We start from the raw sequence: 25253 nt of genomic DNA, 5'->3' as shown, positions 1-25253 counted from the left end.
GAATGAAGTTCATGTTGACGTTGTGAAGATGAACAACGATGGAAAATAAAATTCCCCTCAAACATCCCCTTTTGAGGTAAGAAGTAAATGTCAGCAGTAAAAAATACAGATGTATGTGTTCACATTTAGAGGTTAACAGAACAAATCCATGTTTGGTGGAGTCAGACACTGAAAACTGTTTGACTGAATCATGTGGTGACCTGTTGAGTGCGATCTGAGCGGCAGAAGCTCCTCCGGCCTCCTCCAGTTTCTCTCCGAGCTCCTCCAGCTCTTTGGCGATTTCGTTCCTCTGACGCTCGGCTTTGGTTCTCCACGCCCTTTCGGCCTCCAGCGCCTCCTCCAGCTCCTCGATACGAGTCTGAGTAAACACAACAGACGTCAGCCCAGAGCCAGTACAGCCCAAGTCCTGAGTCTGAGTCCGACTGAGACCAACCTGCAGCTCTTTGATTTTCTTCTGCAGCTGAGCGACCAAGTTCTGCTCATCCTCCATCTTGGACTGAAGCTGACCCATCTCAAAGTCTTTTCTGTGAAGAAGAAAAAAACGCTCATGTTGACCAAGGCTTCCTCCAACCATCACTTGTATCTGGGTTTATGTCAGATGTTCATCAGTTTTGGGCTAAAAGTGGATAAAAGGTTTGAATCCAGTAGCTCAGTGAACATCTCTGAGGTTGGAGGTTCCTCCTGTTGCTAACTGTGCTTAATGCAAAGATGCAGATGATGAAGCTCCACAAAGAGCCAATGGATCATTTGAGTCGGTTTCTGAATTAATGCACAAAATAAAGTCCAAAACAACCCGAGGGTTTAAGGTGCAGTTGGAAGCAGGATCATCTTTGTGAACAGTAACGGTGCAGTTTGTAGTTGGATTTCACTCTGAAACCTTCTTCAAACTGCTCATAAGAGCTGTGACTAGAAGAGTTTGTCAGACCTGAACATAAGATGAGTCGATAGATGAGTTTAATTATTTAGACAAATTGTGACCTCATTTAGACTCTGGTTCAGACACGTCAGAAAAGGACGTCACAAGTTGGAAGTTCCTTTAGTACAGGGGTCTCAAACTTATGGCCCGGAGGCCAAATGTGGCCCGTGGGATGATATTTTGTGGCCCTCTACTTGACATCAAAGTTTAGTCTTAGTGCGGACCACACAAAGTTCTCAAATGTACCTTTTTGCCGAGTCTTGCCACCGTTTTATTTTATTTATTTTTATTACTTATGCGCTACCATAGATAGTCTGGTGATGGCTTCCGGTAGCATTTGTTCTCAAAAGTTGTCAAGCTAGTCAACCGCAAAGTACTTGGGGAAGTCTGAACATTAGTCACTTATGTCGTGTCTCCACTACGAGGTACCGGCTCAGCTTGACTCAACTCGGCCTTTTTGCGTTTCCATTACGAAAAAGGACCTGGAATCTGGTACCTGCTTCTAGTTTTTTGGTATCACCTCCGCCAAGGTTCCAGGACTGGAGACCAGATACTAAAACGTGACATGTAAACACTGCAGACCACGGATTGGTCAAAGAGTTGTCGGTGTGACCCGCTGTTTTACAAAAAACAGATGCGGAAGTTTACAGTAAATGTAGCGGTAGGTTAATCCACATGATGACAGTCTGTAAAACTACACCATTCAGTCAGGAGATTCAGTCTTTGGTGGCTGACGTAAAAATATAGCATGAATTTGACGAGACAACACGCAAAGAGCAAGTTTATCAGCGACTCTCTGAGCAGACGACGCAGAAGTAACGCGCCGCATTGCTATGATGACCAGGTACTGTAAAGTGGGTAGTATCTTGTAATGGAAACGGTCTCCAGGAATAGGACCTGGTACCAGAGTCAAGTCGAATCGAGCAGAGTCGAGTCGAGCGATTAGTTGAAACATTCTGGAGCAAGGTTATTATTGTTAACGAAAACTAACAAAATGACGAAAACTAGAGTTGAAAAAACATTTTTGTTAACTCAAATAAATAAAAACTGTAATTAAAAGAAAAAAATCATAACTTACTGAAACTGTAATGTGTGTTTACAAAACTAACTAAAACTTATAAAAATTATGGATAAAATTCACTTCGTTTTTGTCGTTGTCAATGTCAGATTGATACAAAAGCAATTTATTTCCCTCTCTCAGTTTTCTGTGCTGTCACCATACGACACTTAACGGTCCGTCACTTGTGTTCACTTGTGGTTTCCAGTCGTCTTCTGGTCCCCACTCTATCTGGAAACATGGAGACTAAAGTTGGGAGAAAGCAGCAGAGTCCTGTCTGGGATTTATTTGAATACGACGAAAGAGAAGAAGAGAAAAGAGACGACTAAACTAAAATTAATACTAAAACTAAGCATTTAGAAAAAAATGAAAACTAATAAAAACTAGCAAACCTGCTCTAAAAATAATTAAAACTAACTGAATTAGAGAAAAAAAAAAGTCCAAACTAAATAAAACTAAACTATAATGAAAACTATTAGAACCTTGCTCCAAACTGATTGAGAAGGATTGTGATTGGTGGATGGCTGTGTGCAGTGTGTGTCCCATACCCTTGAAATTAGATGAAACATGTTGAGTTCATTTCCCTCCTGCATTACAGGACCTGTGATGGGACTATTGCGCACACGTACATCGTGATGACAATGCTCAAAGGATATATTGTGCAGCTCTATTCGGTATCAACTTTTACATGAAGGTTTTTATCATCTGAGACCAACTGAACAAACAGAAGGTGGAACTGAAAACCATTCGATGGAAACAGGAAGTGGTTTTTACTTCTTGAGTCTCTCCTCCAGCTCCTCCTTCTGGTTCTCCAGGTCCCTCACAGAGTCCATGGACAGCTTCAGGTCCCCCTCCAGCTTCCGTTTGGTTCGTTCCAGATCCATCCGAACCTTCTTCTCCTGCTCCAGGGAACTTTCCACCTGCAGGACCGAGAGGGCGTGAGACACTGGACTGTCCTACAGATACTGGACTGTCCTTCAGACACTGGACATGTCCTACAGATACTGGACTGTCCTTCAGACACTGGACATGTCCTGTTGTCCTCTGGGGACAATAATCAACACAATAGGAACAGAGTCCATGTAGGATCTACTGCAGTGAAGGAAAACCAGCTGCACTTCCTGTTCAGTGGAAGTGGATTCAGTTCAACAGGGTTTAGGAAAGGGTTCTTAAAGGAAACGGCTGCAGATGATGAGACATATCTGAAACATATCTGAGATGTATTTGAAAAGTATCTGAAACGTATGAGACATACCTGAAACGTATCTGAGATGTATCTGAATCTGAGACATACAGTATCCGAAACATATCTGAAACGTATCTGAGACGTATCTGAAACGTATCTGAAGTAGCTTCAGGTTCAGATCTGAAAGCCTCGTTGTTTTTATTTGATGGTCTGAAAACTGTGAAACCAAAACTACTGTAAACTTCACTTGAACTTTAAACTTTTCTTTGGATTGAACTTATTTTCTACTTGTTAAACACCAGTTGGACACTTTGTGGACACATGGTCCTTGTCCTTCACCGTGTGGACGTCATGTGTCGGGTGTTGTCTCACATTGTCCACTTGCTGCTCCAGCCGGGCTCTGGCCTTGGCCAACATGTTGACCTTGTCCTCCTGGGCCTGCAGGTCGTTCAGGGCCTGCTGGTGGGCCTCCTGCAGGGCCGTCTTCTCCCTGCTCAGAGACGCTATGGACTCGTCCAGGACGCACATCTCCTGGGACAGGTTCTTCACCTGGACAGACAAACAGCCATTACCGCATTGGTCTGAAAGTCGAGCAAACCTGCGTCCACGTGTGGTTCTGCGGTTCCACACCTTGTTCTCCACTCCGTGACGCTCCTTCTCCACTTTGGCCAGAGTTATCTCCAGGTCGTCCACGTCTCTCTTCAGACTCGACACCTCCTCCTCCAGCTGCCGCTTCTTGGACGTCAGCGTGGCGCTCACCTCCTCCTCGTCCTCCAGACGCTCCTGCATCTCCTTCACCTTTGAATCCAGGTGGATCTTGGACTGGATCAGCTGGTTGCAGCGGTCCTCTGCGTCCGCCAGGTTGTCCTGCTCCTGGAATTTGAACCAAGATCACACATTTATGTCCTTGTCCACAACTAATGTCCACATGAGAAGGTTCTAACCTCCATAAAACAGACTTTTGAACCTCTGACTGTATTTTATTTGGTAAAACAGAGACTTTTAGAACAGACAGATTCAGATTCACTTTGTGGTTCTGATCTGTGTACTTTCCTGATTGGTTGAGCCTCTGTCATGTGACTCTTTAACAAAGAAGAGCAGTCATTATCCTGGACTCTGTTCATTCAACACGATCCTGGATCACAGTGTTTGGGAGGACCCACATCAAGGTAATTATTGTTAACGAAAACTAACGAAATGACGAAAACTAGAATTGAAAAAACATTTTCGTTAACTGAAATAAATAAAAACTATAGTTAAGAGAAAAAACAATAACGAACTGAAACTGTATTGTGTGCTTACAAAACTAACTAAAACATATAAAAATTCTAGACAAAATTCCCTTTGTTTTCGTCTTTGTCAATGTCGGATTGATACAAAATTGATTTATTTCACTCAAGTAATTCAGCACCATACGACACTTGACGGTCCGTCACCTCTTGTCACTTGTCGTTTAGAGTCAAAGACTAAAGTTGGGAGAAAGCAGCAAAGTCCTGTCTGGGATTTATTTGAATATGACAACGAGAAAGATAAGACACAAAAAAACTAAAATTAATACTAAAACTATGCATTTAGAAAAAACAAAAACTAATAAAAACTAGCAAACCTGCTCTAAAAACTAATTAAAACAAACTGAATTAGAGAAAAAAAGTTCAGACTAAAATAAAACTAAACTTTAATGAAAAATCCAAAACTATTCTAACTTTGACCCACATCAGTGGTGCAAGTTCTTCATGTCAGTGTTTGGACGTTCCGTCTGAAACACTAGTGTGGACGTAGTTTCAGTCTTCGACGTCATAGATTACAAAGTCAGTCAGATTGTCTCCTGGACAGGTTTGCGTTTGCAGCTGCTGCTTTGGGCAGGTTTTAAAAACCTTCCATAAAGTGAATGTTTGCTTTTGTTTAGGGCTCTAGGAAAATATCAGTTCTGCAATATATCACATATTTCATTTCACAAAACTGTATCGATATTAAAAAGTACTGTATCGATATTTTTAGGTGTTTATTCAAATGCAGATTTTGTGGAGGTTCATTTTAGTTTTAGTTTTTCTTTTTTGTTTATATTTTATTTATTAATTTTTAACATTTTTATTAAATAATGTTAGTTCCTTTGTTGGGATTGCACAAAAATAATGTTATGATGTTAGTTCTGAACTAATAGAATATGAACATTTGAACAGGATCTTAAACTGTAATGTCTGTAAAACAGAATTTAAGTTTTAACTCAGGAAAATTTTGTGATATACACTAAGGGGCATTAGACATGCAACAAAGTACAGTATAGAGTAAAATTGCATGCAACTACTTTGTACAGAAAACATAATTTGTTGGCAATCACTGGTGAGTATTGACACAATGGAACCACATTTTTCAGCTCAGGCACTAAAATCATGTGGTGGGCGGAGCCAACCCCTGATTTTTCAGGAGTGGTTCGATCTGACATTGTTTGAAAACTTTTGAGTTCTTTTGATGAATATTGCTCAACTGGCCAAGGCTATAAAAACCTGGAGGAAAAATGCAGCTGTCACAGACGGTCGCCACGCTGAGCAGCAAACATGAGGGAGCGAGCCACTGGTACGCTGAGATCTGGAATGTCCAAAGCGAGGGTAGCAATGCATTTTGGTGTTCTCAGATCCACCATCTCACGCTTGCCGATGTGCTATGCACAGACAGGTGCGGCGGCGGACAGGCCACGACCCGGCCAACCACATGTTCCTACCCGTGCACAGGATGGGCACCTACGAGTCATGCACCTGCGTTAGCGTTTTCTGCCAGCGACTCGTAGCGCTGCAGAGACAATAGGACGTCACCAAAGGCCTATCAGCTCTAGGACAGTGCGATGTGGGCTACGAGAGGATGGCATCTGGTCATACCATGTCAGTGTGGGTTTGGTGCAGATGGACGTCCGTAGGGAAAATAGGCGCAAATGGGGTTGGCGTTATTCCAACAGAAATTGGCCAAACGCAAGCTGGCGACATGTGGTCTTCAGTGATGAAAATTATGAAAAATTCCAATTAATATCACAAAAAACCAATGTTGCGTTTCTATTGCCTGTTAGTGTAGCATTAGATCCTGTTCTGATCAAATATAAATGTGTTTAGTATTTGTACATACTTCTGGTTTAATTCAATTCTTCAAGGAAATGATCATTTAAAAAAAAGAAAAACAAAAAACTGCCTTTTTGACAGTATCATGATATATTGTGATATATCGTATCGTGATCCTAGTATTGTAATTTGTATCGTATCGCCAGATTTTTGCCAATACACACTCCTACTTTTGTTTCAGTAAAAATGGTTCAGTTTTGAACTTTGTACAGTCCGTTCCAGATCAGGTCCAGCTTTCAGGAAATATTTAATCATGTAGACTTTGCCTAAAAAATATTTACATTGATGATCATTTTTGCCTTTCAAGTCTTTTCCCACCAGTTGTCAGCTGTGAGACAGTGGTGTGGACGGTCCAATCCCTGAGCTCCATCTGCTGCTTTAACCTCAGGTGAACTTACCGCCTGAAGCTGCAGAGCCAGGTCGTTCTTCTCCTGAACCAGAACCACCTGTCGCTCCTCGGCCTCGCGGCGCTTCCCCTCCGACCTGAAACGGAACCAGGACACTCAGACCAAAAAGCGCCAACATCAGCCCTGACGTGCGTCATCTTAAGTTCCGGAACCTGCTGACGCACTTGTCGAATGCGTCCTTTAATTTGGAGAAGTCTTCATTCAAAGCGGCCAGTTCCTTCTCCACCTGGGCGCTCCTGAGCAGGGGGCGGAGCTTATAGAAGAGCATCATCCACGGCCACGTCCGCACTGAGAAGAACGCTCTGAGGTTGAACTGGACCACCATGACAGCGTCTCTGAGAAGACAGAGCGTAAACACACAAATATGTAAATATAAACACAGGGTGTAAATAAAAACGGTGTAAATAAAAACTGTGTAAACAAAAACAGTGTAAATAAAAATAGGGTGTAAATATATACAGTGTATATAAAAAAGGGGGGTAAATATAAACAGGTGGTGTAAATATAAACAGTGTAAATAAAAACGGGGTGTAAATAGAAACAGAGGGTGTAAATATAAACGTGGGTGTAAATAAAAACAGGGTGTAAATAAAAACTGTAAATAAAAACGGTGTAAATAAAACGGTTTGTACATAAAAACAGTGTAAATAAAAATGGTGTAAATATAAACAGTGTAAAAAAACAGGTAAATAAAACAGGGTTTGTAAATAAAACAGGGTGTGTAAATAAAAACGGTGCAAATATAAATAGTGTAAAAAAGAAAAAACTAAATAAAAACAGAAGACAGAGCGTAAACACACAGGTGTTATTTGTTTGATATTTGATTGGATGAACTGGGTTTAGCTTCTGGTTCTGGTTCGGTCTTTGGACTTATCCACCTCTGAAGCATCATCTTCTGTCGCTCCATCCTCATCAGCTTCCCTCTGCACATGGCCTGGACCGTGGTGAGGATCTGGGACAGACGGATGTCCCTCATGTCCTCCAGCTGCCCCAACAGACCGGCCTTGAAGAACACCTGAAGGAGGACCCGAGGGACCAACCGGGAGACAGGGGGGACGAGGAAAAGAAACAAACCGGGAGACGAGGGGGGAGAAGAAACAAGGACAGGAAGTATAACATGAGGAGTGATGAGCACAAACAGGTGACACCGTGAACGGACCAGTGTGGCGGACTGCGTACCTTACTGTGTCCAAACTTATACTGAGTGTGGTCGATGTCCAGAGAACCCAGCAGCTTCTCCACCGCCTTCCTGCTGTCCACGAACGAGTCCTCAGGGATGGCGGCGGGATTCAGGATGCGGTAGCTGACAAAGATTTGGACAGATTTAAAACCAGAGCCATGAAAGGATGAGTGTGACCAAGAAAAACCTCCAGAATATGAGGTGTTTTCAGCAGTGGATGAGGCAGAAATGGAGGAACGGAGGGGTAAATATAAACAGGGTGTAAATATAAATGGGGTGTAAATATGAACAGAAGGTGTAAATAAAAACAGGGTACATACACCCTAATGGGCCAGACCAGTAAAATATAAATAATAGGATAAGAACTTTTGAGTGTAAAAAGTAAATTCCGTAATGAATATGTGGACATCTACAAATTGTACTTGAACATAACATGAACAAATATGAACAACCTGAAAATCCTTTAGTAAAATAAGTGCAATGTTAGCAGTAGTTTATTATTCACACATGTGAATCACAACTTAGAGATCACAGTGGAGCTACAAATACACTAAACATTAAATAACAGGCAGAATATAATTAAAATTCCACAGACTTCTCTTCAGACATTTCAGATATTCACATTTTTGGTAAAACACTAGTCTGTAAATGTAAACATTCTGGTGTGATTTGACCTTTTTTACACTAAAACAAAGAGACAAATTTACAGTTTTCATTTTTTGTAGGTTATTATGATCGTATTTTACTGGTCTGATCCACTTTAGATTGAATTGACCTAAAATGATTTGAACATCTTTGACTGTTCATATCTTCGGTGTAGTTTTTGCATTTCACAAATTCATCCCAGGTGTCAGATTCAACCCTTTGGCAGGCCGGTTTGGGCCCCCATGACGCATGTTTGACACCTGTGGTATAGATAATTAACAGGACTTTGAGTCGGACCCACACAGTTTTATTGGCTGTGTTTTTGTAAACCACAGGGACACGCCTCGCTGCCTCATCCAGTGGTTTCCACAAGTCAAAGGTCAGGACTCACCGCTGCTTGAACTCAGCGTACAGGATACGGTTTGGGAACCCTTTCCTGCAAATCCTGATCCCCTCCAAGACTCCGTTACACCTGAGCTGGTGGAGGACCAGGAAAGGATCCATGACCCCTGGAAGACACACAAGGACCAGGTCATCAGACAGAGTCCACCACATGTCTGATGGGACACGTCCACACGTTCTTGGACAGATGACGCCGTGTCTGTGCTTTTAGGTGGATGGAGTTTGGGGTGGGGGTGTCAGTTTGGGCTGGAGGACATCACCAGCAGGGTTCTAATAGTTTTAGATTTTTTATTATAGTTTAGTTTTATTTAGTTTTGACTTTTTTCTCTAATTCAGTTAGTTTTAATTAGATTTTAGAGCAGGTTTGCTAGTTTTTATTAGTTTTTTTTTTTTTTCTAAATGCTTAGTTTTAGTTTAGTTTTAGTATTAGATTTAGTTTTTCATATCTTTTATCTTCCTCATCATATTCATATAAACCAGTGGCAGCTGTTCGTCTTTCAGACGGGAAGCTCATTGTCGGCTTACATCAAAAAAAAAAAAGTCAAGTTATTTAAACATACATTCGTCCCTCCACTCCTTTTTAAGAAAATGCTCAGTGACCTTATTGTACCAACTAAACAAGAAAACGTTGAAATTCTGTTAAATTGAAACAAGGAAGTACAATGAGTGTGTTTTCTTTCCAGGTCAGTAAATGAACAGTTCATTTGGTTTCTGTGATTTCACAGCAGAATGTGTGACGGTATTAAACTGAACTGTGTCAGTGAAGGAGCAGATCTGAAAACAGCTGTCAATCAAATGGGATTCAGCCCTCAGACCCATCCTCCAATCAGCACGTGGAAGCTCAGCATCTGGCTCGGCTGAGCTCCGCCCACAGCTCCATTCACCCCCAGAGACGCCGAGCGTCCGGGGGCAGGACAACATGGTGTCATTTATCCAATTAGCGTCCAGTTTAGAGTCAATGAAAAAACCAGTTCCACTCAGTCCCATTGAAGTGCATGGACGCTGAGCGTCTACGGACAAGTGCACTGAGCAGAGATGGAATGAGAAAACACAGACACGGGAATGGAGGAGAAGTGAACAACATCCAGTCCACTGATCTGGGATCAAACTGATTCTGAACCAACTGGTCTGAGAGATGAACGTGTTCCAACACATTTGGAGTCAATGAAATGTCAACACAACCGAACAGATTTAACTATTTAATTTTCGTAATTTTAGGGGAAGCCGGGCTTCCCTTGCAGTCTATGAGAAATCGCCACTGATGTAAATCGCAGACTGGACTCTGCTGCTTTCCCCAACTTTATTCTCCATGTTTGCAGGTAGAGTGGGGATGAGCTGGCGGCCGTCGTGCATTTACCTGGATTCTTGGACTCGTTGGGGATGATGCAGCGGACAAAGTGAGGCTGAGTGCTGCGAAGGTTCGCCATCAGCTTGTTCAGATTCTCCTGAAAATGAAAGCACAGACACAGGTGAGCGATGGTAGAGAACCTGCTTCAGCTTCAGCTTCAGCTTCGACATGATCCATGGTCCAATCAGACTCACTTTGTGAAGCTGAGAAACCGTCTGGAACGAAGCTGCTTTCTTCTTCCTGAGTTTGGTGTTAGCCTTTGGATCAGAAGCTGAAGAAAAAGCCAAAGCATGCATTAGATGTGTAGGTGACCTCTGGAAGTCCGACAGGTGTGGACGTTATGAGGAACCGATCCAAACAGGACCAAGGACCTGGAGTCCAACGGCAGATTTAAAGACATTCACTGACCTTCATTTGACCTTTCAAGGTCACTCAAAGGTCGCACCAAATGAAAGCCCATATATGACTTCATATCTATTACCAATAAGAATTATATCAATATCTTCAAGTGTTTTCAACTTAAAACACTTTGAAATGTGTCCCATTATAAACCAATGGAGATTTGGAACATTTTAAAAAGTCATTAAAAAAAATTCAAATGTCAATATTTTGAACAAACTTGGTCGACCTTACCCCAAAGATGTTCCACAACAAATATCAACTCATTCTGACTGAAGGTTTCAGAGAAGAAGATTCTAGAAAAACTGTTTACAGACAATAAACGGATGCTAACTGATCCCAAACATCCATCGGACCTTCGTATGGAAGTAAATCTGTCTCATCAGATTTTGAATTGTAAAAGCCACTAAATTTCAAGCACTGAATTTTTTTGCACTGAAATTAAGTATCTGAATTTTTTTGGCGTCACATGACCAACCAAATGAAAACTTGATTGGCTGGCTGTCGATTCGACTTGAGATAGAATTGATTGCTTATCCTTGGTGTCCCGAATGTGTGATCTGAATTTCTTGCATCTGAATTTTTTTATTCTAAATTTATAAACATAGTAAAATTGAGAGACAAAAAATTCAGATACTTAATTTCAGTGCTAGAAATTCAGTGGCTTTTAGAATTCAAAATCTGATGAGACAGATTTACTTCCATACCTTCAGACTAAAAACAGGTATTTAACCCTACATCCTCCTGGATCACATCCCAGTCAACTTATTCAAACCCAACATGTTTTCACACTAAACTGATGCGGAAAAAGCCTCCATTTACAGAGCGATTCAAATCCATCAGAACGTATGAAAGGAGGCGATGGACTCCGATAGCCTGGTTGATTGGTTAACAGTTGAAGGTTGGTTACCCATCTCAGAGCTGATGTAGTTCTCAAACAGTCCGGCCATCAGTTTGTTGGAGGACTTCTGGAACAGAACCACCACGGTCTCATTCAGCGGGTCTCGATTCTTATCCAACCAGCCTGTGATGTTGTACGGCACCTACAGACAAAAACACACACAGTCTGGTGTCGGAGGAGTTCCCCAAGGCTCAGTTCTCAAACCTCTTCCATTCAGCTTTGACTGGCCCATATTTTGGACTAAATCTAACGTCAGTTCTTCCATTTAAAGGAGGAAAATGTTCTGTGTTGAAGAAGATGCTTATGTTCGATCTCAACCATCCCATAATAACCACCCACCACTCCAGCGTAGTGAATCAGCTCAAAGTGTGTCTCGTATTTGCGTTTCTTGTCGGGCCGCGGCCGCTGGAAGTTGGGCGACTTCCCCAGGTGGTTGTCGTAGAGTTTGGTTTTGAAGCTGTGGTCCGTGGCTTTGGGGAACATACACTCCTCCTCCATAATGGACAGAATTCCCATGGGCTGAAGACACAGAGCACGCACTGTTAACACTTAGACTAGAAATCAACCCAGTCCAATCCACTTAAATACGTTTTACTTTCATCTGTTCCATAAATATCTGAACTCAATGCTGTTTCCCCCACACCTTTTGTTTTAATCCATTTGAGTTGAATTACTCTTCATTTTTATTTGACATCATTGTGCATTTTCATAACATCCAGTTTGACATAAAGAAAAGACGATCCGGTAGTAAAAATCATGGAACAACAACCATAGAAAAGACACAAGAAGGAAATGACATAAAAGACAATAATTAAGTAATTACATTGAAGTCTTAATGAGGTGAGTGAATATCATCATGAACTGAAACAACAACGTACTGAAAACATACTGAAAACGCACCGAAAACATTCCGACCTGTCATTTTCCTGTCCGGTTCCACCCTAGTGCGTCTGTCCTATGGCTGTAAGTGTCTGTTTTTGGTTTTTCTAGACGTGGCCCTAAATGTGCACTAAAGTGTCTGAAGGTCCTGAGGTGATGCAGACCCGCTCTATGAGGTCGATGCAGGCTTGTAGATCCAAACCAAAGTCTATGAAGGTCCACTCGATGCCCTCGGTCTTGTACTCCTCCTGCTCCAGGATGAACATGTGGTGGTTGAAGTATTGCTGCAGCTTCTCATTGGTGAAGTTGATGCAAAGCTGCTCAAAGTTATTAAACTGCACAGAAACAAAAGCGGTCCATTAACGTGCTTAAAAACCTTTTGGATTTCATGGGTCTGTGTCTCTGTTTTTACCTCAAAGATCTCGAAGCCGGCGATGTCGAGGACTCCGATGAAGTACTGTCGAGGCAGAGACGTGTACAACGACGAGTTGATGCGACTCACCAGCCACTTGAACATGCGGTCGTACGTGGCTTTGGCCAGAGCCGCCACCGCGTAGTTGACCTGAAACCACAGGAGTTAGCATAGACGTGGTGACGCTGTCGAAGACACAGGACGGGCAGAGGATGGCCTTACCTGCTCCACAGTCTGTCCTTTAACGATGAACTCGTTTCCGACTTTGACGCGAGGGTTCAGGAGGCCTTTGAGCAGGTCTGCGGAGCTGATGCCCATGAGGTAGGCCGCCTTGTCCACACCTCAGCACAACACAAGCACAGTGTTAGCACAAGCACAGCCTTAGCACAAGGACAGCCTTAGCACAAGGACAGCATAAGCACAAGGACAGCATAAGCACAAGGACAGCATAAGCACAAGGACAGCGTTGGCACACTGCAGCCACAGTCCGTCAGACCTCTAACCACCGAACCTGACCCTTCATCCACCTCAAACAGGACCAGTACAAACAGGACCAGTACAAATAGGTCCTTTGATTCAAACATGTTCATATCGTGGTGGAAACATAATTTGTTTACTTTTAGGCTCCGTTCAGATGCAGGTGAATGTGTCCATATGTGACCTGGATCTGATCTGTTCCAGACAGTCTGAACAGCACTGATCTGACCCAGACTACTTTCATATGTGGTCCTAAATCTGACCCGGACCACTTCAATATGTGGTCCTAAATCTGACCCTGACCACTTTCATATGTGGTCCTAAATCTGATCCAGATCTGATATTTTCCAATGTGACTTTGGTCTGAACATCCAGGTCGCATTTATCCGATCTTTACGTCATTGAAATGCGACAAACGTCCCAGTTGTTGGTCGGAGCGGAGGAAAACCATATTTCCTTCTATAAACACAGTGTGTGTCTGCGTGGTCTGGTAGTCCATCAGGACCTCTAGTGCATGTGGGTCACTTCAGGGTCACATTCAGTTCAGACTCAAAACTGATAGAAGTCACATTTAATGTAGAATATGAACCAACACAGAAACAAATCAGATTTACCTAAAAAATCTGACAAGTGCATTAGACCTGCTGTGGGCGGAGCCTGTTTTCATCATGCCCAGTCTGTTCTTTTGGCTGTTTATTGTTATTCCATGATGGTTTATAGTGGTTTATGGTGGTTTGTGGTGGTTTATTGTTATTCCATGGTGGTTTCTGCTGGTTTATGGTGGTTTCTGTTTTTTTTTCTGCTGGTTTCTGCTGGTTTGTGGCGGTTTCTGTTTTTTATAGTGGTTTATAGTGGTTTCTGCTGGTTTGTGGTGGCGTCATGGGTCGGTGCCGGGGTCAGAGGTCACAGTCGGACTTACTCTCGGTGCCGTCGGCCTCGGCCTGCTCCTCCCTCTGTTTCTTCTTGAACTTCATGTTTCCAAAGTGCATGATGGCGCCCACGATCTTGTAGCAGCCGTACTTCTCCTCAGGCGTGAAGCCCAGCGTGTCCATGGCGTGCTGAAAAACACCCGATCACTCAGTTTCCTTTAATGGTACCGACATTTAGAGCCCCACCCATTAATGCCAACGTTAGCCTGTCACCGATTGATCAACTTTAGTCAATATTTAACTGATGGATTCACTTTTTTCTGTGGCTCTGCTCCTGTGTGTCTGTGCTGCGCTCTGCCCGAGTGCCTGGCCCCACCCCCTCACACTCAGACCAGCCAAGTGCAGCCCCACCCACTCCCACTTCCATTCACTGGGCAGCATTCAACATTCCACCATAATCTAATATTAGACTAATAAACAGCGTCTCAACCTCCTACTGCCGTGCACCGTTTACCACAAACGCACAAGTTCTAGACGACATTAAAATAATCTGGAAAAAGTTTTTTTAGCCCCTAATATTAATATAAGCCCCTAATATCCCATATGGGTCTGGCTCTGGTCGTGTGTTCAGTCGGCCACTGTGAGTTTCTTACATCAGTGAGCTTCAGTTCTTCTCCATCGTCGATGCTTTCCACTGTGGTGACTCCCTGAGAGCAGAAGTGGTAGTCGAAGGGGTTGGTGGTCACCAGCAGCATATCTGCAAAGGCAGGGGTCAGCGGGGGTCAGTGGGGGTCAGCAGAGGTCAGCAGGGGTCAGTGGGAACACTGTCAGGGGTCAGCAGGGGTCAGTAGGAACACTGTCGGGTCAGCGAGAACACCGTCAGGGGTCAGCAGGGGTCAGTGGGAACACTGTCAGGGGTTAGTGGGGGTCTGCAGAGGTCAGCAGGGGTCAGCGGGAACACCGTCAGGGGTCAGCAGACGTCAGCAGGAACACCATCAGTGGTCAATGGGAACACCATCAGGGTTCAGTAGGAACACCGTCAGGGGTCAACAGTCAGCAGGAACACCGTCGGGGGTCAGTGGAAGCACTGTCAGGGGTCAACGGGAACACCATCAGGGGTCAGTGGTCAACGGGAACACCGTCAGGGATTGTTGTTGTTGTTGTTATTGTTGTCGCTGTTGTTATTATTATTGTTGTTCTTATTATCATTATTGTTGTTGTCGCTGTTGTTATTGTTGTTGTCACTGTTATTATTATTGTTGTTGTTATTGTTAATATTGTTGTTGTTGTTGATTACGGGCGGGGCTTCAGTGGTCTGTTCAAGCTGAGGGGGCGGAGTTACCTTGTAGCTCTGGCTTGTGATTGGACAGGATCTGGTAGTAGATGTGGTAGCTTCTCTCTCCGGGCTGCTGGAACACCACTCTGGACTTTTCTAGAAGGTCTGATCACACACATGTTCAGTTAGTGTTCACAGGTGGATCCCATGGTCCCGTTGGGTCCAAGACAACCATCAGAAGGTTTAGAAAAAAAACAAAGTCATGTCAAGTCTGCGTGTGTAGACTGTCTGGACAAGGTAAATGGCTGATGGAAGTTCTACCGTCTGCGTGTGTTCGTAGGTTTGGAAGGTTTTCCAAGTTTTTGTGCACATGAATTATCTGAGTATGGTCCACAAACATGTACAGAAGAAACTGAAACAACCTGTGAGAGCCAATGGGAGACCCTGTGTGTCCAGAGGTCAAAGGTCAGGGTCACTGTGACACCGTGTGGACGGGTTTAAGGGTTAAAGAACGTCAAGTGTACGGAAATCAACCGGGATAAAGAAACATGCAACGACTTCAGAAAACGCTGTGAAAGCGGTTCAAACCCACAGATGTCAATGTCGGCCGACGCCAGCTTCCCCGTCGTCCCGAAGTGGATCCTGATGAACTTCCCCTGAAATCCAAACGGGTTGGATTAGACACCAGTTAGATGAACATGTGACGGATGGGTGATTAAGCACCACTGGTGTTGAACTCACGAAGCGAGACGAGTTGTCATTGCGGATGGTTTTGGCGTTTCCAAAGGCCTCCATGGCCGGGTTGGCCTCGATGATCTGGTCCTCCAAAGAGCCCTGAAAAAGACCCCAGAACCAGGCAGAACCGCATGAGTCTGAACAGACCAGAACAGACCACGCCTCCACACAGACCACGCCTCCACACACACACCAAACATCATGTAATGAAACGTACTCCTTTCTTCACGTTTTCACCCAGAGCAGCGATGATGGCGAAATACTGGATCACACGCTTAGTGTTGACGGTTTTACCAGCTCCTGATTCACCACTGAAGAGAGGAGGTGAAGGAGGGAGAGGAGGAGGAGGGAGGAGGAGGAGGAGGGAGAGGAGGGAGGAGGAGGAGGGAGAGGAAGGAGAGGAGGGGGAGAAGGAGGGAGAGGAAGGAGAGGAGGAAGTGGAGGAGGGGGAGGGAGAGGAGGAGGAGGAGGAGGAGGAGGAAAAATAAGAAGAGGAGGAAGAGAGAATGATCAACTGCTGCTATTTTAGTTTCATCTTCAGGATCAAAGTGAGGAGAACTTCACCTCTGACCTCTGACCCTGAGTCCTGCATCTACGAGGTTTTGATTCAACAGAATAAAGTCAGACTTACGTGATGAGCATCGACTGGTTTTCACGATCTGGAGAAGAAAAGAAAAGGTTCATGAGCGCAAGTGAAGCAGAAACTGAGGTTCTACAGGTGAGTGGAACGTCTGTCCATTTATCCAATCTGTCCAGTCTGTCCATTTGGCCAGTCTGTCCATTCAGTCCAATCTGTCCAGCCTGTCCATTTGTTCAGTCTGTCCATTTGGTCCAATCTGTCCAATCTGTCCAGTCTGTTCAGTCTGTTCAGTCAGACCAGTCTGTCCATTTGTCTTGTCTGTCCATCTGTTTAATCTGTCCAGTCTGTCCATTTGTCCAGTCTGTCTAGTCTGTCCATTCTGTCTCTGTCCATTTGTCCAGTCAGTCCATTTATCCAGTCGGTCCAGTCTGTCCATTTGTCCAAGCTGTCCATTTGTTCAGTTGGTCCATTTGTCCAGTTAGTCCAGTCTGTCCATTTGTCCAGCCTGTCCATTTGTGCAGTCTGTCCAATTGTCCAAGCTGTCCATTTGTCTAGTCTGTCCATTCGGTCCATTTGTCCAGTCTGTCCATTTGTCCTGAGCCCGTCTCATTAAACAGTTGGACATCAGCTGATGACGTCGAACGGTCGGTGTTGAAACATAAACCTGTTGGATCAGATGTGATTTTTATTTAACATTGAATTCATTGAGTTTATTTTTTTCATGTTGTTTTGAACAGAATTAACTCAATGGTTTAATCTCAGTTCTGTTTCAACCACAGGATCCAGATCCAGACCCGGGTCAGAGGAACACCACTGTTGTGTATGTGGGTCCTAAAGTTCACATTTAATGGATCAAACTGTTGGACTCATGTCTCGTCTGGAGGTCAGATAGAAAAAACCATGAAGTGAAACCATCAGACTGAGGTCAAAGGTCGGGGGGGGTCGGGGGTCACGTACTCTGCAGCAGGTCGGTGTAGGCGTTGTCAGCAATGGCGTAGATGTGAGGGGGTGTGTCTGCACGGCGGCGGCCTTTGTAGGCGGTGACCACTTCAGTGGAGTAAACAGGCAGCCATTTATAAGGGTTCACTGTAACACAGAAGAGACCCGAGTAGGTCTGACAGACCCGGGGGGGGGGTTAGACCAGGACAGGATGGACCGGACTCGGTTCAGCAGGACGGGTTCGCTCACAGGTCCAGTTCTACTGGGTTTATTTAAGACCAGAGCCATTCTTCTGACCTGAAGAACAGGAAGGGTTGGATCTACTGGAGGTTAGATTGAAGAAAAACAAACCTGTTTACGTTTACCTGTTTACTCTTTACTGTTTACTCCAGAATCAGTGGTATTTTCCATTTTGGTTCTGGCTCTGTTGGACCAGTGGGCCCACCTCCTGCTGAACCGTCACATATTGATAGTGTGCAGATACAGAGGTGCAGGTATAGGTGCAGGTATAGGTGCAGGTGCAGGTGTAGGTGCAGGTATAGGTGCAGGTGTAGGTGCTGGTGCAGGTGTAGGTGCAGGTGCAGGTATAGGTGTAGGCGCAGGTATAGGTGTGGGTGTAGGTGCAGGTATAGGTGTGGGTGCAGGTATAGGTGTGGGTGTAGGTGCAGGTATAGGTGTGGGTGCAGGTGCAGGTATAAGTGTAGGCAGTGATGCAGCTTGCCATTAGGCAAGGCAGGCAGCTGCTTGGGGCCCCTAAGCCAGCAGGGGCCCCCAAAGGACCAACAGACTTGACAAACAGTCTAAAGAATAAGTTCTCTACACAGCAGCAGTGAGAAGTTGCAGTAAACCTAGCTGTCTCAAATTCTCTGAAGGGGCCCCCTGAGTCCAAATTGCCCCTCCCTCACCTGTCTGTCTCTGTCAGAGTGAGATAATGCATGCAGGTTGTGTGCTATGCATATATATATATATATATATATATATATATATATTGCTTGGGGCCCCAGGGAACCCTTTCTGCGCCACTGGGTGTAGGTGCAGGTGTAGGTATATGTGTGGGTGCAGGTGTAGGTATAGATGTAGGTGTAGGTGTAGGTATAGGTATAGGTGTGGGTGCAGGTGTGAGTGCAGGTGCAGGTGTAGGTGTAGGTGCAGGTATAGGTGCAGGTATAGGTGCAGGTGTAGGTGCAGGTATAGGTGCAGGTGCAGGTATAGGTGTAGGTGCAGGTATAGGTGTGGGTGTAGGTGCAGGTGCAGGTATAGGTGCAGGTGCAGGTATAGGTGTGGGTGTAGGTGTAGGTGCAGGTATAGGTGTGGGTGTAGGTGTAGGTGCAGGTATAGGTGTAGGTGCAGGTATAGGTGTAGGTGCAGGTGCAGGTATAGGTGTGGGTGTAGGTATAGGTGTAGGTGTAGGTGCAGGTATAGGTGTAGGTGCAGGTATAGGTGTAGGTGTAGGTGCAGGTATAGGTGTAGGTGCAGGTGCAGGTATAGGTGTGGGTGTAGGTATAGGTGTGGGTGTAGGTGTAGGTGCAGGTATAGGTGTAGGTGCAGGTGCAGGTATAGGTGTGGGTGTAGGTGTAGGTGCAGGTATAGGTGTGGGTGTAGGTGCAGGTATAGGTGTGGGTGCAGGTGCAGGTGCTCACGTAGATCATCCACATGCTGTATCTCCTCCTCAGGTTGAACAGAACCGACGCCTCGTTCAGGTGCGTCAGCATGGCCATGTCCTCCATCATGTCGAACTTCGGAGGGTTCATGGGCTGCAGGTCGTCCTCCTTCACGATCAGAAACTGAAACCACAAAGACAAAAACTCAACTTCTGCTCCAGTACTGCAGGGACCGTATCAGAAGATTAGTATCAGAAGACGCAGGTCCAACCCACCCGTCCGTCCTTGGTCTCCACCGTGGTCTTGTCTCCGTTCAGTTCTCTGATCTCCACTTCGATGTAGGCTTCCACCTCATCTGGCATCCACACACGCTTCGTACCTGGCATGGCATCATGGGAAACGGTGACCTTCATCCTGTTCTTTTAGCATTAACTGTACAGTATCGTATTTATCCAACAGTTTAAACCTCATCAGATGAAGGTCAGCATTAGCATTACCATCAAAGGCCTGGGCTTTGGGTTAGGGTTAGCATTAGCATTAGCATGTCCATCAAATGCCTGGGCTTTGGGTTAGGGTTAGCATTAGCACTAGCGTTACCATCAAAGGCCTGGGCCTTGGCGGCCAGCTGCTCCAGGTTGGTGAGTCGAAGGTAGCGGCCCGCCTCTCCAAACTCCAACATGTCCAAGAACCGAGACATCTGAGCAGGAGACACAGACATACGGTCACACTGAGACCAAACACTGGAGACAACAAACTGGTCATGTGACTGAAAGATGATAATACACGTAAAAGGAAGTTCAAACATTTAGAAACACCTTCAGTGACGTGTAAAGAAAGTCGACTGGTTTTTGGCTTTTATCTGCGTGATCTGATCATATAGAAATCTATATTTTCATCCAGTGACGAGCAGGTTTTAGAATTGAATTTATTTAACAATGAGGCATCAGAAATGTAACACAGGCATGAAACCAGACCTAAAACTAGACCTAAACCAGACCTAAAACTAGACCTGAATCAGACCTAAAACTAGACCTAAAACTAGACCTAAACCAGACCTAAAACTAGACCTAAACCAGAACTAAACCAACCCTAAACCAGTCCTAAAGGTCCAGCCGAGGGGATCCACCATCTGAACCTCCACTAGGCCTGGAACTGGCTTCGTTTGGAGTTGGAGGATCCATCAGGACCCCCAGACCCACCGCTGGAGGGGGTCTTCTAAATACACTCCAGGTGGTCAAACAGAACTACCCCCACTTCAGACAGTACTATGGTTCCGTCCTGACATCCCTGAACTCCTCTAGTCCCAGATCCTGGACATTCAGACCCTCATCCCCATCATCCAGGCCTCATAGACCTTTACAGGATCCTCCAGTGGGTGGAGCTGCTGAGGTTCTACACCATGGTCAAAGGTTCCTGATCAGGACCACCTCAAAAGGACCATGTTTCAAGGAACAACCGGGATGGTTGTAAGACCATGTCCAGAGCAGGTCTTTAAGCCTGGGTCCAGACCCGGTCCAGATCCAGTCCAGTCAGATTCTGACCTGATTGGAGCAGGAGCAGGACCAGTTCAGAGGAACAGAAGAGCAGATGAAGAAGAGGACGGAACCTTCAGAGGAAACAGGGACACAGTCAGACTGGAACCGTTCATGAGCGTTCATGGATGACCGTTGAACTAAATCATAAATCCACGTTTGTGTGTTTGTCGCAGACACTAACTCAGACCCAACACCTGTGTCCAAAACCTCCAGCAGGTCTAGAAGACCTTTGAGTATCTGCTGAACCTGGACCCGTGTCCTTCAGGCCTGCTTTAGACCTTCATCTCCTGGACCCATGTCCTTCAGGCCTGCTTTAGACCTCCATCTCCTGGACCTGTGTCTTTCAGGCCTGCTTTAGACCTTCATCTCCTGGACCCGTGTCCTTCAGGCCTGCTTTAGACCTCCATCTCCTGGACCCGTGTCTTTCAGGCCTGCTTTAGACCTCCATCTCCTGGACCCGTGTCTTTCAGGCCTGCTTTAGACCTCCATCTCCTGGACCCGTGTCCTTCAGGCCTGCTTTAGACCTTTATCTCCTGGACCCGTGTCCTTCAGGCCTGCTTTAGACCTCCATCTCCTGGACCCGTGTCTTTCAGGCCTGCTTTAGACCTCCATCTCCTGGACCCGTGTCTTTCAGGCCTGCTTTAGACCTCCATCTCCTGGACCCGTGTCCTTCAGGCCTGCTTTAGACCTTTATCTCCTGGACCCGTGTCCTTCAGACCTGGTTTAGACCTGGTTCAGACCTCCATCTCTTGGACCTGTGTCCTTCAGACCTGGTTTAGACCTGGTCCAGACCTCCATGTCCCCCCAGCTGCTGTGTGACTCTATTGTCCGTCTGATCCTTCATCTGTCGTGGCTTTTATTGTCAGACCTGAACCGGACCCTGATCTCATCCTGGAGGCAGCCGGTGCTCTGACTGCTGCATTCCTCTGGTTTCAGACGGAGCTCACAGCTGCCACATCAGCTCAGACCGACGCCTCCACAAAGCTTCCCCCCCCCCCCCTGCCGCCCTCCACCCACCAGCACCATGTCAACCCCCCCCCCCCCCCCCCCCCCCCCCCCCCCCACAGACCCCACATCTGAACCCTGACACATACCTCAGAGGTACAGCCCCCACCACCACCACAGAGACCCCCCCTCCACCATAGGATTAACAGAGACCCCTCCTCTGTTAACAGAGACCCCCCCCTCCACCACAGCCCCCCACCCCCACCCCAGGTCTCCTGTCCATCTCCTGTTTGTGTAAATACTGAATTCATCTGAATCATTGAACAGAACTGTGGGTTCAGTCACATTCACCCTGACCTGTGACCTATGACCTTTGACCTCTGGTGGGTTCAGGACACCTTTAATGCGACAGGTGCAGATTTTCAGGAAACTTCAAACAGATCAAAGACAAATCTAAATTCAGGCTTTGACTGAAAACATTTCCAACCGTTTTCTGTTGGATTCCACTCACTGTCTTTGCCCTGCTGATGATGGTGATGATGTTTGGAGTGGATCTGAACGATGTGTCAAACCCAGACTGAAGAACACAGACCACCTTTACATGAGTGTGGCTTTAACCCTTCAACAGGTCCACAGATGGACTGGATTCATCCCACTACAACCGTCCAAACCAAGCTGTGTTTGACGTTTGTCCTCAAATCTGTCCAACCTCAGTTTGGGTCTGTAAGGGTAAAGGTGGACCTGTGGGTCTGTAAGGGTTAAAGGGGGACCTGTGGGTCTGTAAGGGTTAAAGGGGGACCTGTGGGTCTGTAAGGGTTAAAGGTGGACCTGTGGGTCTGTAAGGGTTAAAGGGGGACCTGTGGGTCTGTAAGGGTTAAAGGGGGACCTGTGGGTCTGTAAGGGTTAAAGGTGGACCTGTGGGTCTGTAAGGGTTAAAGGTGGACCTGTGGGTCTGTAAGGGTTAAAGGTGGACCTGTGGGTCTGTAAGGGTTAAAGGGGGACCTGTGGGTCTGTAAGGGTTAAAGGTGGACCTGTGGGTCTGTAAGGGTTAAAGGTGGACCTGTGGGTCTGTAAGGGTTAAAGGTGGACCTGTGGGTCTGTAAGGGTTAAAGGTGGACCTGTGGGTCTGTAAGGGTTAACACAGTCCATCTTTATGTTTATCTTTATTTAATGAGTTGTATTTGAATGTCTTTGATTCTAAATAGTGGATCCAGTTGATACCATAAGGATTCTACTTCCTGGAAATCAGGTCACATGACTCTTTTCAAAGTGGTCCCACCCTTCAGTCCACCAGGACCGGACCTGTGGAGGATCCTCCTGACCTGATGGTTCTGAAGGAAATGGAGCGGATCCCAGGCTCGTACGTTCAGACCAGTTAGACCAGGGGTGTCAAACATGTGGCCCGGGGACCAAACCCAGTCCACCAAAGGGTCCAGTCCAACCTACCTAAGGGTCCAGTCCGACTCACCTAAGGGTCCGGTCTGACCCACCTAAGGGTCCGGTCTGGCCCCTGAGGTGAGTGTGTCAGATGAACCATTTCCATCCACTGTGGGTCAGTTCAGTCCAGTACTCTTATAAAAACCTGTAAATGATGAAAACTGCACATTTTTCTCTTTGTTTTAGTTAAAAAAAGTAAAATGACCCAGAAGTGTTTTCCTGTCCAGATGGTCCTTTTATTATGACGGCGTATTAGGGCCACGGAAGAAAATATAAACACTTGTCACTACGAGAATAAAGTCGTTATTTAACGAGAATAAAGTCGTAGTTTTGAAAAACGCATTTAACGAGAATAAAGTCATTAATTAACAAGAAAAAAGTCATACTTTTATGAGATTAAAGTTGTAATATTTTGAAAATTCAACAGTTTCTGGTTTTACAGCGAAGGCAACAAGTGAAGCAGCTCCTTTCCTTCTGTTGGACTCAAACTCACAGTCGAATCCTCACAGTTTGTTCAGAAACACAAACCCTCTGTGTGTAGTTCTGCTGTTTCCACTGATAGTCCTACAGACCAACACTGCAGCAGTTTGTCCAAAACAAAAGAGGAAATTTACTCCAAATCAGTTCAGTTCTTACAACAAACCCACATGTGTGCGAACTGTCTTCAAAGTCCTCAGACTAATGCTGATGTGTTGATGGAGGACAGACTCAGCATTTGGCCTTTGAGTCTAAACCCCAAATGAAAGAACTAAATGTTCACAGTTCTACAGTATTCAATGAGTGGGTACGACTTTATTCTCATTAAATAACGACTTTAATCTTATTAAATCATGACTTTATTCTCGTTAAATAATGACTTTTTTCTCGTTAAATAATGACTTTTTTCTCGTTAAATTATTTTTTTAAACTATTACCTTATTCTCATTAAATAACTTTATTCTCGTTAAATGTTTTTTTTAAACTGACTTTATTCTCATTAAATAATGAGTTTTGTTAAAACTACGACTTTATTTTTGTTAAATAAGTTTTTTTTTAAACTACGACTTTACTCTCGTTAAATAATGAGTTTTTTTAAAACTACGGCTTTATTCTCGTTAAATAACGACTTTATTCTCGTAGTGACAAGTGTTTTTATTTTCTTATGTGGTCCTAAAACACCATCATATTTTCTACTGAATCGGACCAACTGTGTTCATAAAAGTCTGGAACTGGATCGATGTTCTGTCTGTTCTTAAATGTGTTTGTAGATCCACTGGTTTAAATGATCAACGAAGGCTGAATATTGTTCAAATTACACACTTTTTTTTTTACTAATGTTCAGTTTGTTCGTGTTATGTTCAGGTACACTTCGTAAACATTTTCGTGACAGAATTGGACTTTTTTCCCTCAAAAACACAGATAAACTTTTACATTATTGATCGGTTTTTCTTCTATTATTTCTATTATTTGCTGGTCCAGCCCACTTTAGGTCCAATTAGACTGAGTTAGTTTAGGCTGATGTTGAAGAGTGTGGGGGGTGGGGCTTAGACCCCCCCACCCCCACCCCCGTCTGTACTCACTGTGCTGATGAGTCGATGCGTCGCAGACGTGGACAGGATGAGAACAGAGGAGGCAGCGCAGCATCTGGACACTTTATAACCTTCAGCCAAAGGTCAGCGAGTCATGTGACCGCAGGGGCGGCGGCCCATTGGTGGGTGGGGCGGCGGCACCTCGGACGGTCATAAAAGGCCTGCTGCGGTCCGGACGGGATGGGCGCTTTGTCCAGCTCCGGCCCCTCCCTGGTCTATCTATGGAAAGTGACTGGACTGGTACTTTACTGCGGGGGTCTTTGTCTTTGTGTCCGTCCCCCATCATCCACAGAGTCTATTTATGGACCTGGATTTACCTCTGAGCCCCTAACCCCCCTAACCCTGACCCACTGGCATCTGGTCTAACCCCCCAGAAAAGACCACAAACACAGCACTGGACCACCAACAGGTCCACCTGGGTCTGACCTGGAACCAGAACCCAAACCGCAGCA

The 25253-nt window shown here is 45.2% G+C and overlaps 1 protein-coding gene and 1 long non-coding RNA gene across 2 annotated transcripts in view; one reads left to right on the top strand and one right to left on the bottom strand.

The window, feature by feature from the left end:
- The window catches only part of LOC115422238 (myosin-7B-like), a 43891-nt gene extending 19079 nt beyond the window's left edge, over positions 1-24812 (bottom strand). The window contains exons 1-29 of the mRNA XM_030138444.1: positions 24793-24812; positions 19914-20013; positions 19592-19695; positions 19356-19499; positions 17734-17890; positions 16828-16855; positions 16414-16507; positions 16203-16295; positions 16054-16117; positions 15528-15626; positions 14839-14942; positions 14236-14374; positions 13062-13180; positions 12840-12989; positions 12592-12762; positions 11888-12067; positions 11558-11690; positions 10443-10519; positions 10258-10345; positions 8890-9007; positions 7853-7976; positions 7552-7688; positions 6838-7008; positions 6665-6749; positions 3790-4032; positions 3532-3708; positions 2748-2893; positions 434-524; positions 201-358 (exon numbers count right to left, since the gene is read on the bottom strand). Of these exons, the coding sequence (XP_029994304.1) occupies positions 201-358; positions 434-524; positions 2748-2893; positions 3532-3708; positions 3790-4032; positions 6665-6749; positions 6838-7008; positions 7552-7688; positions 7853-7976; positions 8890-9007; positions 10258-10345; positions 10443-10519; positions 11558-11690; positions 11888-12067; positions 12592-12762; positions 12840-12989; positions 13062-13180; positions 14236-14374; positions 14839-14942; positions 15528-15626; positions 16054-16117; positions 16203-16295; positions 16414-16507; positions 16828-16855; positions 17734-17890; positions 19356-19499; positions 19592-19695; positions 19914-20013 (3494 nt within the window). The 5' untranslated portion in view covers positions 24793-24812. The remainder of the gene's footprint in view (positions 1-200; positions 359-433; positions 525-2747; positions 2894-3531; positions 3709-3789; positions 4033-6664; positions 6750-6837; positions 7009-7551; positions 7689-7852; positions 7977-8889; positions 9008-10257; positions 10346-10442; positions 10520-11557; positions 11691-11887; positions 12068-12591; positions 12763-12839; positions 12990-13061; positions 13181-14235; positions 14375-14838; positions 14943-15527; positions 15627-16053; positions 16118-16202; positions 16296-16413; positions 16508-16827; positions 16856-17733; positions 17891-19355; positions 19500-19591; positions 19696-19913; positions 20014-24792) is intronic.
- LOC115422280 (uncharacterized) lies at positions 8-13605 on the top strand. The gene is made up of 3 exons (XR_003935818.1): positions 8-19; positions 8872-8877; positions 13463-13605. It is a non-coding gene; the product is annotated as an uncharacterized LOC115422280 (long non-coding RNA).
- Positions 24813-25253: the final 441 nt, after the last annotated feature.

Source organism: Sphaeramia orbicularis, chromosome 7 (genome assembly GCF_902148855.1).
Source record: "Sphaeramia orbicularis chromosome 7, fSphaOr1.1, whole genome shotgun sequence".
NCBI classification, from domain to species: domain Eukaryota; kingdom Metazoa; phylum Chordata; class Actinopteri; order Kurtiformes; family Apogonidae; genus Sphaeramia; species Sphaeramia orbicularis.
The sequence above is the reverse complement of the archived record's forward strand: the minus strand, read 5'-3'. Positions and strand labels throughout refer to the sequence as shown.